At 40.1% G+C, this 15,453-nt stretch overlaps 1 protein-coding gene across 3 annotated transcripts in view; it reads right to left on the reverse strand.

Moving 5' to 3' along the window:
- Positions 1-15,453, reverse strand: part of LOC140735960 (solute carrier family 12 member 5-like) — a 1,160,378-nt gene that overhangs the window by 343,583 nt on the left and 801,342 nt on the right. For all 3 annotated transcript variants that reach the window (XM_073061588.1, XM_073061587.1, XM_073061589.1), the window contains exon 2: positions 4,439-4,533. In XM_073061588.1, coding sequence (XP_072917689.1) covers positions 4,439-4,533 — 95 coding nt within the window. The remainder of the gene's footprint in view (positions 1-4,438; positions 4,534-15,453) is intronic.

Raw genomic sequence — 15,453 nt, forward strand, 5'->3', positions numbered from 1 at the left:
GGGAGCAAACCGGAGCATCCATATGGTCACGGTGAGAATATGCAAAGCCCTTGCAGAGAGCGGTAGAATTGAGCCTGAGTCAATGGCACTGTAATAGCATTACACTAATCCCTACGCTACGGCGCCACCTCTCTGTGAAGGGAAATGAAAAGTGACATTTCAGGCTAAGACCCTTCATCAGATTTGATGAAAGGTCTCAATCTGAAACATTAACTGCTCATTTTCCTCCACAGGTGGAGTTACTCTAGCAGTATTTTGTTTGCAGAAAGTAAGGAAGTCAATTTGGATTTAATATTGGTTTGTTTATACAGATTGACTGAGATTATTCGCAGTCAAATCTTCCATTTATCGCAGTTTAATGTCATTCTTCATCAGACATATGTTCACTGAAAACAAAATTGAATATACCTTCATTTCATTTACAGATTACATTCTGACAGATAATGAATACTTACTGATATATAATTATGAAGATGTCAGGGTTCTGGGTCCATTCTCCTGTTATAGGACTCATTATGTCTTCTTCAACTCATGGAAATAGTTATACAAAATAGTATTGTGAGATAAATTCCTGATACAGAGCTCTTCAACCAATGCTTCTCTTGTTCTTGTAATGAAATTGATACTCCTCAAAATGATGGTTATCAGCAGGGCTTGGCAGAGACTGTCTGGGCTCAAGACCTGCATGTAGTGCTTCTGCCTCAGTGCAGGGAAGTTGGAATGCAAAATTGTGATGGTTATTCACCTTCCAGGGCCCAAGGGGTTCATTGCTAACTTCAGCTTTCTAGCTCAGCAGCATGACCTTTCCAGGGGTCAGCATTGTTGTTGATAAAGTTAAACTTCTAATATTCCTTGCTCAGCTTCTGATCATAAACAAGTGAACAACAAATTTCTCATCTGCCCACAACTTAATCAAGAGAAACAATGATCCACTTTGGCCTAATTAAACATTGCATTCACCTGGCCTGAGGAATGTAACTGAAGAACATCAGATGCAGGTGATGTCAGTTAGACACAGAACAACGTAAATGTTATAAGGCAGCTAGGATTGAAAAGGAGATTGGTAGAAATGTGGATGATGGGAAGAGCAACTGCAGTTCCTTCCGCAGCCTTGGCTTTTTGTTCTCAATGTATGACTTATCTGTCTGCGGCTTGTTGATATGTCCTTTTAGTCTGTAAAAAACGTACCTGTGTTTGGCAATCATTTGTCACCTGTCTCTTGTAACTTAAAATATCTTTATGCTAGAAATCCTCTGTTTCAAGTGTGCATTAAGAATAATGTCTAAATTTAGAAGTGTATCAGTTAAAATAAACTGTGTTTAAAGTAGTTCATTAACTAGAAGCATCTCCTCCTTGGTGGGGGTTGGCACCACCCAAAGAGAGGGTATTAGCAGCTTGACCTCACTGTAGACTCTAGACGGAAATAAGCTAGTCTCTGAATAGCAGGTTGATACAGTATAACCTCCCTATAATGAAGATACTTGTAGATACCTACATCGGATAGGGCTTAAATTCTCCTTTAGAGTTTTATGGCCAGTGAACCCAATACCATCACAAAATGAACTTCAGCCTACTCTTCCAGATTATACTCCTTTCCAAGCATTGCACTGATGGAGCATTTCCTGTTTCTGTACCCAAAATGATTTTATTAGTTTAATAATTTAAAATGGGTGTCTAACTCCTTCATAATGAGCTCATGCCACAGGTGACATGCCCACTTCCACCTTGGTGTTGATCACTGATGTCAAATTGCTAATCAGAATTGCCAATGGGAGCAGTTAACAGTTCTGTAAAGAACCGTTTATTTTGCCTTGGCTAGTGAGAAATATGTGATCTTAAGGAAAATTAGTAATTGAGACAAAGGTTGCCTATTAGGTCCCTTAATTACCTTCCATCATTCAATAAAATTATGGCTGATCTTTTTGTATCTCTGGCACTCCCCGCACTAAACATACCTTACCCTTTACGATTTTAACGTTCAAATGTTTATTGGACTCAAACCTGAGCCTCCACAACTCTTTCAGATAGAAAATTCCAAATGGTCACTATCCTTGCTGTGAAAAATAATCTTAACACACCCTGTATGGCTGACTCCTTTATATTGAAAACTCTGGCACCTTTTTTCAAAATACCCTGGTCAGGGGAAACATCCCTGCACCTAACTCGTTAGGACCAACAAGAAATCTGTGTATTTTTAATGAATCTCCTCTTAATCCTCTAAAGTCTAGAGATGAAACAGCTGTCTGACTCAAAACTGACATCTCTTGTTCCTGCAGTGAAGTGTTATACATACTTCATAACGAATATAGAACAGTACAGCACTTACAGGCCCTTCAGCCCATAGTATTGTGCTAACCTTTTAACCTTCACCACAATCAATCTAACTCTTCTCTCCCTCATACCCCATAACCTTTTGTTCATCCACGTGCCTATCTAAGAGTCTCATAAATGTCCCTGATGTGTTGGTGTCGACTATCATTCCTGTCAGTGTATTTCAGGCGTGAATTGCTCTGTGTGAAAAAAAAAACTCACCTCTGATATCTCTATTAAACTTCCCTCCACTCATCTTAAGAAGATGCCCTCTGGTATTAGCCATTGCCACACTGGGGGGGAAATGGTTATGGACTGTAAACCATAACCTGGAGGGAATGAACTGGCTTTTCATTCTATCTATGCCCCTTATAATCTTATGCACCTCTGTTATATTGCCTCTCAGTCTCCTTTGCTCCAAAGCGAAGCCCTGGCTCGCTCAACCTTCCACATACGTTCTCTCATCCAGGCAACATCCTGAGAAAACTCCCCTGCACTTTCTTTAAAGTTTCCCCATCCTTCCCATGTTGAAAGGTTATCAATTTATATCATAAGTAATATCCCCTTACTTAGCTAGATTAGATTAGACTTGTATATGATATTCCAGTTACAGTCTTGCCAAATCTCAATATAACTCAGGTGAGCTATCTCAACCTTTGCACTCAAATGCTTGCAATATTAAATAAACTCTACCATTTCCATCACTATCTAAAGAATTCTATCCTTTCTGATTTTATATACTAAGTGGCAGGCCGCACATTTTCTTCATTAAATTCCTGACTATGCATCAGTGAAGTGTCTCTTCACCAATCATACTGCCACTCAGCTTTGCATCATCAGCATTCTTAGATACTTCCCTTCAACCAACCAGCACAACCTTCATCACTACAGTTTAGTTATTACGATACACTTTGACCACTTTTGCATTAAAATGGATTTTGGTTTTTTTTGTTCCATTTGTGTTCTTTCTTGTTAGAACTGAATATAATTTGCTTAAATGGAGCAGCACACACAAAATGCTGGGGAACTTAGCGGGTCTGCCAGCATCTGTGGAGGAAAATGAAGTTGTAATTTCAGGCTGAGACCCTTCATCAGCAATAGAAAGGAAGAGGGCAGAAACCAGAATGAAAGGTATGAGGGATAGTGAGAAGAGCGAGCTGGTGGGTGATGGGTGATTCCATGCTGAGGGGGTTGGTATAGGAAGGAGGGCGGGAGAGGGGGAAAAGGGGGAATGATGTGAGAAGCTGGTAGGTGATAGGTGGAAGAGGCAATGGGATGAAGAAGGAATCTGATAGGAGAGCAGTGGACCATGGGAGAAAGGGAAGGGGGCCATGAACCTGAGGGAGAAAGGTAATGGTGATAGGCAGGTTCTAAGGGTGATTGAGGGGAATGAGAAGGGATAAAGGGCTCCAGGGATGAGACAGGGGGTTTGGGGCAAGGGAGGATCAGAGGGGAGTGGGTACTGGGAAATTGATGTTAATGCCAACAGTCTAGCAATGCAGAAAATGAGATGTTGCTCCTCCAGTCTGCATCTGGCCTCAACTTGGCAGTAGAAGAGTCTGTGTCCCCGTTAGCGAATGAAGTTTTTCTGATGCTATGTGCATGTGGTGCTGCTGCAAGTGACTTTTTCATTGCATACATGTACTTGTGCGTATGTGAATTGACACAACTTTGAATTTATATTTGTCTTCCCCTCATTTCTGATGAATGCCACGTGAACAGCAGCAGTCCCTGAGGCACGCCTTCAGTTACTCCCTTCCAAACCTTTGTGTTTAAGGTATTGGTTGCATTTGAAAGTCAGTGTAGGACAATGCAGCAGCTCTCTTGTTAGTTCCATTATATGCTCAGTGTCTTGAAACTGATGTTATAATGGAAACTTAAAACACTTTCTGGAACTTGAAAGTTTAGACAAGTTTTACTACTTACTTATATTTGTGGAAAAAATGAAAAAAGCAGATATTTTGTTCAAAATTTTAGAGAAATTGACAGGCATGAGCTTGGATCAGTTAAAATCAGTATACATTAATTAATGTTAACGTGGTTTGCAGATACATGCATTCACTGGTAAACTGTCCAACTATGACCATTTGACAGACTTTGGTGCTGCTGGTAAGTTGTTTGACTGTACCTCGAACAGAGCCATGTTTTTTCCATCGTACTCCTTCCCTTTCTCAGCCTCAGTGCTGTTAATGAAAGGACTGCTCTCCTTGGGGTTTGCATCTCCTGTAAAATCATAAAAACAGAAGCACTGGTGAGATTGTAGCTGGCCATACAGTAAAGAAACAATGCCCTGACCATTATGTGTTTATATGTGGATATGATTCTGAAAATCAAATACATGAAAGTGCTAATTTGTACTCTCCTGTTTGGCATCATTTGCTTATAATTGGATTACCAAGTTGAAGAGTTACATTTTCCAAGGGGAGCAGATTTGTCATTTTAAAGTTAATGTTTACTATCGAGCCAAAAAACTGGATTAGCCACCAAAATGAGCTATAATCTGCTTAATGTAACGACGGTTAGAATGAAGGAACTACTGTAAGCTACTCCTCACCACATTCTGAAACTGCTCAAATTTTGTCGTTCGTGTGGTGAACTGTTGCACAAGCAATGAAGGAAAAAGAAAGATCTTGTACTCATAATTTCTAAAGACTTCTTCACAATTAGGCTAACGAAGACCTTCTGAAGTGTAATCACTATGTAAAGTAGGAAGGGATAGGTTTAGATAATTTATTAAAAGGTGCAGAAGTAAAATTCAAAAGTGTAAAAACCCATGGAGGTTTTTGAGCATATATAAACATAAGTGATTACGTGGAAGAGAAATTCAGAAAATGGGGCCATAAATTTGCAATGGTTTGGTACGAATGGAGGAATGATGATTAATCTGGATTCAAAAGACTATTAATTGCACACTGAGGTGCAGGATTGGAGTTAGTTGCAGTGTCAGTGCTGAGACAAAGTCTGTTTTGGGGGAATGGGAGGTTGGTGAAGGTAAACAACCATAAAAGCTGTTTCAGAGGAGATACAGCAAATCCTGATTAGTGAAATTTAGAAGATGTACTGTTTGGAACAATGAAGCCAGGTCATAAAGTATTGGAGAAGCCTAGCTAGAAGATGCTATTAGTATCAATAATGTTTGCAGAGGAAATAGGCTGTTGCAGGGATGTGAATTATGGCTCAGTGTGGTGCGTGAAGCTTGTTCCTGGGTTGCATTTATCCCCAATGCTATATGAAGTACAATTCATCATAATTAAGAGGCTAGGGAAAGAACAGCATTATGAGAATAAATCCTAACTCTTTGATTACAGCATGAAAAATACAACCCATGAAGGCACAGAAACAAACTCATAAACAGTCATTACCATATGCAAACTGGAGATTAAGTGAAGCGTCTAACAATAATGAACGTGTCAGAACACCTCTCCATACAGGAAGGTCTGTAATATTATACACTACATATATAATCTTATGTTACGTATTTATGAACATTATTTTATCCTAAGTGCGTCAAAGAAAAAGAAAGTGATGAACTTGCAGGAAAACTCATTCTGTACAGAAAAGTGAACTTGCTGCTTTGAATACTGCAAGCACATTAGATATTCAGGCATCCCTTTGATACAGCAGGAACATACAAAGCCACACTGATGAAAGACCATTGCCTTGCCACAATCGCTTTCTTCATAGATGTTGCCTGACCTATTGAAAATCTCCCGCCCTTTCTATTTTTATGTCTCTTTCAATAATATTTTTATTGTTTGAAAATGAAAAGCCACAAATCCCATGTTAGAATGGGATCTTGTGTAAATTTAAGAGATCCTATTGCCAGCAATATATATTTATAATGCAGACAGTACTTTGACAACGTATGTACGTAGTATTATGCTAGGCTATTCATTCTTGCACGTCAATGACAACATTGAGATCACCGATAAACGTGCCCTGGATTTATGGATGCTCAATGCTTGCAAGGTCATTTGGAAAGCTTTTATCACCTCAATCCCATTTAACGTATTTGTGTCAATAGTATGTTGCCTCAAGTGCTGATTTTAATGTCTTTTAATTCACTTTGCAGGCCTTTCCATTCCTATATTGTATTATTACCAGTTCCAACCAACTGCACATTTCTCGGGAAAAAACCCTGTACTGTTCTGATTGTGGTTTCTTTTCCCTTGCAACACAGGGCAAGGGCAGTCAGCCCATAGAGCCTGCAATCTTCGAAGTAATGCCATTTCTCCAATTATTTCCTTGTAGCCTGTTCTCTCACATCATCCACCACCCCCAAGGCTCATCAATCACTTCAGAATCAGAATCAGGTTTGATGTTGTGGTGTTCGCTCAGCTTGGCGATCAGCTTGCAGACATTTCATCACCTGTTGAGGTGACATCCAGGCATGTCATGGCTACAACGTGGACCACATATGAACTGCATTATGGTACTCCCTCAAATCCACCTCCAAAATGTGCACTATTCTGATGTGGAAATAGGTCACTTGTGCTTCATCACTGCTGAGTTTGAATCGTGGAGCTCCCTCCTCAATAGCCCCATAGATGGGCCTCAAACAGGACCCCAGCAGTTCAAGAAGACAGCTCCTAAGCACCTTTTCAAGGGTAAATAGAGATGTACAATAAGACTGGGCTTCCCAGTGATGTCCACACGTTGCAACATCAACCCTTTGCTCAATGTCCGGAAAGCTAAAGAGCAGATTGCTGATTTCAGGAAGGGGTAGGAGGGTGAACATACACCAGTCTACATTAGAGGATTGGCAGTGGAGAGAGTCAGCAGCTTTAAATACCTGAGCACAGATGGCCTGTCCTGGGCCCAGAACAAAGATGCAATCACCAGTGTCTTTACTTTCTCAAGAGGTTCGGCTTTCAAACTTCTACAGATGTGCTGTTGAAAGTACGCTGACTGGTTACACCATGGCAATTCGAAGGCACAGGAATGTAAGAAGCTACAGAGAGCAATACATCACAGGCACATCTCTCCCTACCATCGTGGCATCTATAGGAGGCACTACCTCAAAAGGCAACATCCCTCATCAAAGATCCCCACTATCAGGGCCATGCTATCTTCTTGCAGCTACCATCATGCAGGAGGTACAGAAACCTGAAGTCCCACTCCACCAGGTTCAAGAACAGTAACCTCCTTTCAACCATTCAGTTCTTGAAGGAACCTGTAAAACTGTCATCACTACAGTTTAGCAACACCATGACCACTTTGAACATTTTGCACTAAATGGACTTCTCTTTGATATAATTTTGCTCTTTCATGTAGGAATTGTGCATAAATGATGTCAAATTTATGTTTTTATAAGAATGCTGCTTATATGCACATCTATGCTCATGTATACATCTTTATCACGTATGGGCTTTGCATATCCAGACTCGTGCCATTCTACAGACGTGCAGTAGAGAGCATCCTAACATGCTGCATCACTGCATGGTACAGGAACTGCACTGCAGTGGACAGGAGGGCTCTACAATGGGTAGTCAAAACAGCCCAATGCATCACCGGCACCAGCCTACCCACCATCAGGGAGATATATACAGAAAGGTGCCTGAAAAGGGCCAATAATATCATGAAAGATCACACCCACACTTCTCATGGACTGTTTGTCTCACTCCCATTAGGGAGGAAGCTACATAGCAACCACGCCAGGAGCATTGGATTGAAAAACAGTTACTTTCCTAAGCAGTGAGGCTGATCAACATCTCCACCCACTAACCCACCCCTCTGCAACCCCTTATCATCACTACTTTATCATTTCCTGTCAGTCACCTTATGTACAGACATTCCTGCGCCTAGCACCTCTATCAACATACAGTTAATCTATGCATATAAGCTAGTGTGTTTTTTTTATTATTGTGTTCTTTGACTTATTGTATTTTTTATGTGGTGCATCAGATCTGGAGTAACAATTATTTTGTCCTCCTTTTACTTGTGTACTGGAAATGACAATCAATCTTGAATCTTGAATCTTATATGATGCCGTGTACCTGCTGAAACTAAGTTTTGATTTTACATGTGCATATACAGTACGTGTACTTGTGCTTAGGACAATAAACTCAACATTCACCTTGACTTTAGTAATATTTTGGTTGGAAAGCTGTTCATATACTTAGTGCAAGAATGTCAAATCTTATCCTCAGATCTGCATAAATGAAAGGATTGGGAGAGTAGCTGAGATCTTGGAATGTACACATGAACAATGATAAATGTTGCCCTGTGCCATAGGGAATGTAATACACTCACCCATCTCCATAACATTTATTTTATTCAAATTTTACTTTTTGTAAAGAACATTGAAAAGTGCTTTAATACGTTATGGTATCTTTCAGCATAGCTCCAGATGATAGACAATGAAGAACAGGTACAGAATAAATAAGTGGTTTAGTTTTTACATTAATTATCAGCTGTAGAAATAAAAAAAAATAGATAATCTCACTTAAAATGAAATTTGGCCTTTTGACTGGACTGTTTGCTGTTTATTCAGGATGTGTCTCAGCGTTATAAGTTCTGACCTCAGCATTGTGTGTGTTAAAGGAGTCAGTTATTTCTGAAAGCTGGGAGATTTCTGGTATCCAAACACCTCCCATCCACTCAATGATGAGTGCTAGGCATTCGTGCTATTTAATAATATTAAATCTTTGCTCTATTGCCAATTACGTTTGAATTTCCGAGGTCAGTGCTTCCAAGACGTGGTACAATTGACACCAGGCAAAACCACACCACAATATAGATGTGCTTGTTACAGAATGTAGGATATAGCACCGTACTGCATGTTTGACATCCCCCCTTCTCCATACTTTCCTCCAATTACCTTCAAATTATGCCATCTCGTATTAGCTATTTCTACTCTGGGGAGAATGTCTTCGGCTCTCTATTCAATCTATGCCTCTTATCATCTTATGTACCTCTCATTCTCCTCCGCTTCAATTAGTAAAGACCCAGTTCACTTAAAGTTTTCTCATTATACATGTTCTCTAATCCGGACAGCATCTGGTAAATCTCTTCTGCACCCTCTCTAAAATTTCCAGATCCTTTCAATAATGAGGTAACCAGAACTGATCACAATATTCTGAGTGTGGACTTCACTGCTTTCCTTCCGACCATCCAGGTACCCACACACATATTCCAGATGAAACAGCAATTCATTTGGTTTCTTCCAAGTTGGTGTATTGCTCTTTGTGCTTATCATGTGAATTCTACATGATTAAACAGGTTGTGTGACTGCTTTGTAAAATACCCTCGTTCAATCTGCAAGGGTGATTCTGTCCTATTAATTTTATGTCTTACTCTTTCGGCCATCAACCAGAATCAGAATCAGGTTTATTATCACCAGTTTGTGTCATGAAATTTGTGAACCACTTTAGAAACTACTCAAGTATAGTTCAGCACCAGTCACAGGAACAGATGAACCACTGGAATTCTACAACGAATTCAATTTCAGATGACCCAACATTGCAATTTGTGGCCAGTTCTTATGTAAACACCTTCAATTTGTTATGTTAATTCAGTTTTTTCTCTCATCATAGATTCTTGGCTTGGTGGATGTTTCCTGATTTTACAGAATCTGCTAAATTTACCAGTTTTGGTAAATTAGATGTTTATGAATCCAAGCTGATGTAGCTGAGTGAAACCAGTAATAATTGCCAGCACCACTCCTCGTGTTCTCCTGCACTTGAACACATCATCTGTAGCTTCTGTTTTTATCTTTTATAAGTTTCCATTACCAAGAAATTCCCCTAGATTTTCACTGCTTTAGTACAACACAGCATAGGCCCTTCAGCCCATGATATTGTGCTGACATTTTAATCTTCTCAAAGATCAATCTAATCCTTCCCGCCCACATAGCTCTCCTTTTTTCTTTTATTCATGTGCCTATCTAAGAGTCTTTTAAATGTCCTTAATGTATCTGCCTCTACCACCATCCCTGGCAGTGCGTTCCATGCACCCACCACCCTCTGTGTAAAAATAAAACTGCCTCTGATTTCTCCCCTATACTTTCTCCCAATCACCTTAAAGTCATGCCATTCCTGTCCTGGGTAAATGGTGTTGGCTGTCCACTCTATCTATGTCTCTGATCATCTTATACACCTTTATAATTTCACCTCGCATCCTCCAGAGAGAAAAGCCTCAACTCACTCAACTTTTCCCCATAAAACATGCTCTTTAATCCCGAGTGCATCCTGGTAAATCTCCTCTTCACCCCCTCAAAAGCTTCCATATCCTTCCCATAATATAAGGACTGAACAGTTGATCTATTCATTTTCATTTGAGAAATAATTCCTTTTTTTATATCTTGCTACACATCTTAAAATATTTCTCATAGTTTTCAGAACATCATTTCGCCAAAGTAGTCAGTGGTAGGTCAAAAACGACTTCTTCATCAAATAATACTGGATTATTACACAAATCAGCCTCAGGATAATTAGGAGTTATCTTACATGAGTGTTGGGAACACAAAAGTCACTGCATCGGCTTTGTGATTAGATGTTAAATTGTAAACTGGTTTGTTATTACATTATACCAAAGAACAGTGAAATCTTGTCTTACATATTGTTCTTACAGATCATTTCATCATAATAATGCACTGAGGCGTTACAAGGAATAACGTAGTAACATGGAAACCTTACAGCACATTATAAGCCCTTCGGCCCACAAAGCTGTGCTGCACATGTTCTTACTTTAGAAATTACCTAGGATTACCCATAGCCCTCTATTTTCTAAGCTCCATGTACCTATCCAGGAGAATAACAACAACAGAATGCAGAATAAAGTGTCACAGTTACAGAGAAGGTGGAAAATAAAGGATGAATCTATAGCAAGGTAGATTGTGAAGTCAGGAGTCTATCTTATGGGTTTGTGGACCATTTATAACAATGTGATAGAAGCCACTCTTGTGTATGGTGTTACATGCTTTCAAGCTTTTGTATCGAGTGGGGAGAAGAGAGAAATCCCAGGTAGGTCAGGTGTTTGATTATGTTGCTTGCTTTACTGAGGCAATGGGAAATGTAAACAAAGTCCATGAAAGGAGGTTGGGTTCTGTAATGCATAGAGCTGCATCACAGCTCTCTGCAGTTTCCTGCAGGGATTGGCAGAGCAGTTGCCATACCAAGCCATGCTGCATCTGGATAGGGATAGGGTGCTACCTTTGGTACATCATCTATAAAAGTTAGTGAGGGTGTAAGAGGACATGCCAATTATCTGGATGCTATTAACTAATTTTATATATTTAGTATTGTAATTGTATTAATTTTTTCTAGATAAAAGATTTTTTAAATGAAAGATATTAATTTCATGTCATTTATCAGAATTCAGTTTCTGATTAAATCATATGTAAATGTTTGAAACTTTGCATCATTTTGAATAATGTTTTTAAAAAGTTAAATTAAGCTGCTGGTCTCTTGCCCATGAGATGTCTTTGGTGTGATTGTCTGTTTGCTTGATCGTGTTCCAAAAGGGATAGTCTATAAGCCAGGAAACACTAGATCATTGTGGGTAGATATCCTCAAAGGAACTGGAAAGTTGTTGATTTCCCACAGACTGCAATTTCTGAGCCATTAGCACCAAGCTCTTGGAAGAGCCAATAAAGTCAGCCCAAAAATGATCTTCCCTCTCTCAATGAGTCAGAGAAATTTATTAACAAGTGGGAGATAATGACTATTGATATTGGGGACATCAAGAAGAAGATCCAGTTTTAGCTTGGGTTGAAAGTTATTTTGGGCTTCCTGTTTAAGACAAATCATTCATAGTGGCAGAAATGTGGCAAAATGACCGCCAAATCTCAAAAGGCTTCTCTTATTGTTTTAGTTTTAACAGTTTCAAAGTATGCCCACGGAGACTTGATATAAATATGGATAAGGCAGAGAGTTATTGTCTTTTCTCTGGGGCTGGGAGTCCGAAACTATAGGGCACAGGTACAAGGTAAGTGAGGAGGGGATTAAAAGAAAATCCTGAGAGATGACTACTTTTCATAGAAGACAGTAAGTACCTGGAAGGTGCTTTCAGAGGAAGCGGTCGAAGTGGGTAGAATTGCAATATTTAGGAGGCATTTGGGTAGGTACATGAAGGGTAGGGTCTTGGAGGCTTATGGGCTGAACATGAGCAACATAGCCTAGCAGAGAGGACACTGTGATCAGCATGGACTAGTTGTGTTATGTTACTCTATGACTATGGCACTAAAACCTGGTCCAATGAATGGACTTCAATTTAAACATTTAATCATACAGCATGGAAACAGTTCCTTAGGTTCACAGCGTCTATGGCAACAATCACCCCCCCCCCCCACAATTAACACTAATCCTATTTTATTCTCCCCACTTTCCCATCTCCTACAAGATAGGGGCCATTTAAAGCAGCCAATTGGTCTAGCAACTTGCTCATCTTTGAGGTGTGGGAGGAAACAGGAGAACCCAGAGGAAACCCACACAATCACAGGGTGAACATGGAAACTCCACATGAACAGGACCCATGGTAGTACTGCAGCACAGAAACAGGCCATTTGTCCCATCTAGTCTGTGCAGATCTATTATTCTGCCTAGTGCCATTGATGCCCTCCATACCCCTGCAATCCATGCTATGATGTTGTGTCCCAGCTGTCTACGTGATATGCATTCCGGAGCCGTATGATACGGAGAGCAGGCTGTTGCCCATGTATCAGGCTCCCTCTCTCCATGAAGCTAATGGTTCCAAAGGATCAGCAGAAACCGATACACCAGCGGTGTTACAGGAGTTGCCAGCCGGCGTTGAACTCAATGTCGGACTGCCTTAGGCACACGTACTTAACCAAAAAGATGGGAATGTCCTGGAAATTGATATGGTATCTGTCAGCAATATATTCTCTCGTATGAAATCCCTCAGGATTAAGATGACTTGTTTATACTCTGGTCTTGAGAGTTGTGGGACCAATGTGGGATTCCACTGATAGACCATAAGACTTAGGAGTAGAATTAAACCTTAACTGCCCATCACTTCTATTTGGTTGCCCTCTGCATTCCCTTTCTTCCATGATCCACTGTCCGCTCCCATCAGATTCCTTCTTCTTCAGCCCTTTACCTCTCCGACCTATCTCCTTGCAACTTCATAATTCATGCTCCCTTCTCCACCCACCTACATTCCCCTTTACCTGGCTTCATTTATCAGCTGCCAGCTTGTACTCTTGCCCCTCCCCCCCGCATTTTTATCCTGGCCTCTTCATCCTCCTTTCTAGTCCTGATGAAGGGGCCTGGTCTGAAGCATCGACTGTTTATTCCTCTCTATAGATACTGCCTGAACTGCTGAATTCCTCCAGCATTTTGTGTGTGTAGCTCAAGATGTCCAGCATCTACAGTATCTCTTGTGTTAACATTGTTAAACAAACCTACTTCACCAGAAGGGAAGAGCAGTAAAATTAGACATATTAGTGAATCAAGTCAGCATTTATTGACAATTCCCTTTTCAACTTGAAAGAGATTTTAATAAATCAGTGAGGCTGTGAAAAGCATTGTCATTTTCTTTTACTGTGCTGGCACAGGTAATATGTTTTATAAATCAGATCAACTACCATTTTATTTAACCTTCTGTAATCAGGCTGAGTACACAGTGCAGTGTGCTGCATGCAAAATGAATGGAATATATTGATTCTCTGTCATAGTAAATGATTGTATTAATAATAATGAAAGAGCCTCATATTTACATTTGGACCACATGCCTCTTTTCCGTGCTGGCTGCGTCTACTCTGTTATGACCTTCACTGCATGTAGATCTCTAAATAAATTGATATTGACTAAGTGGACAGCCATACTGATGTATCCCTTTTTTATTAATATTTTATTGCCTTTCTTCTTTCATTTATAAGGATCAAAAATGAAAATGCAGGAACATTGGCCAACAATGCTGGATTAATAGCAGTGGGATGGAAATGGCTTATGGGCTTATCTTCTGACAACTTGTTAAGCAGACATAATAAATATATAAGACAGCAGCCAAAATGAGACGGTGTGCAATTCATAATAGTATCCTTTGATAGTCTTCAAGTTCAATGCCATTTTCGGATCCTTGGTTGATTGTGTATTCTCCCAGCAGCTGAAGGTGCCTTTGGCACTCTTCATGAATGTGCATCTTCCAAGCTCATGCTTTTATTTTTGAAGGCACTATCGTTGAATTGCAGCACACTTTTAGGTATAATGTTAGATTAAAATATGCCCTCCAGGCAAGTGTTTCATACAATATGTAAAATGTTTGCACCCCAATTGAAACAGTTAGATAATCTCCATTCTCTATTATATCAAAGCACCCCTTGAGCTGCGTAAAATAGATCAGTGGGAATCAACATCCCAAAAATGGCCATCAGTGCAGACTTATGTGGACTAGACACAGAGCTACAGTGGCTGTCAGAAAAGGTAGGCTCACATATAGAGGGCAACTCACTTCCGGATTCTTTCCACAATCTACAAGTATGACTGAATATTCTCCAGTTTCCTTGATGTCCACATCTCCAGCCACAGATGAGACGCTTGGCATATCCATGACCAAACAACCCATTTGGCTGGGACCTTCACTCCCACCTAAATACCATTCCTTCCAAATCTCGCCCATCATGGCTTCTGTGTATATGTTCCAGCATTTGCAACTTATTCCAAACTTCCAAACTAACGGTTAATTATTTAAGGTACCTCCAAGAATTGGTGTTGCAATGTCGAAGTGATTTCTGCAAAAATGACGGATTCACATTCCAAGTCTGTCATTATATCTACGTAGATTTCCAAACATGACAGTACATGTGTGAAAGTGAGGTGCTGTTCTATGTTTCCGATTGCTTTTAAACAGTGAAACCTCCAGCAGTTATCAGTGACACTGTCATCACCAATGCACTGCACTCTGACAATTGGCGCTCATTCGTCAAGCACTGCCTCAAGGTTATGAGCACTGAGTGTGTGCATAAATAGGTTAAGAGTGGACTAGTGACTCTGTATTTGTAAACATCAAAAAAGTACAAGTGCTGTTAACAATATCATAAATACTCAGCAGGTCAGGCAACATCTGAGGGAAGTCTTGAAAATACTTGACAGACTGCTTTGTGGAGCACCTGAGTTTAGCCCACGAGTCCTCCTTTGCAATCTGGCCAAGACACTGAGGGGCAGCACAGTAACATTGCAGTTA

This window comes from Hemitrygon akajei, chromosome 11, assembly GCF_048418815.1.
Source record: "Hemitrygon akajei chromosome 11, sHemAka1.3, whole genome shotgun sequence".
NCBI lineage: Eukaryota > Metazoa > Chordata > Chondrichthyes > Myliobatiformes > Dasyatidae > Hemitrygon > Hemitrygon akajei.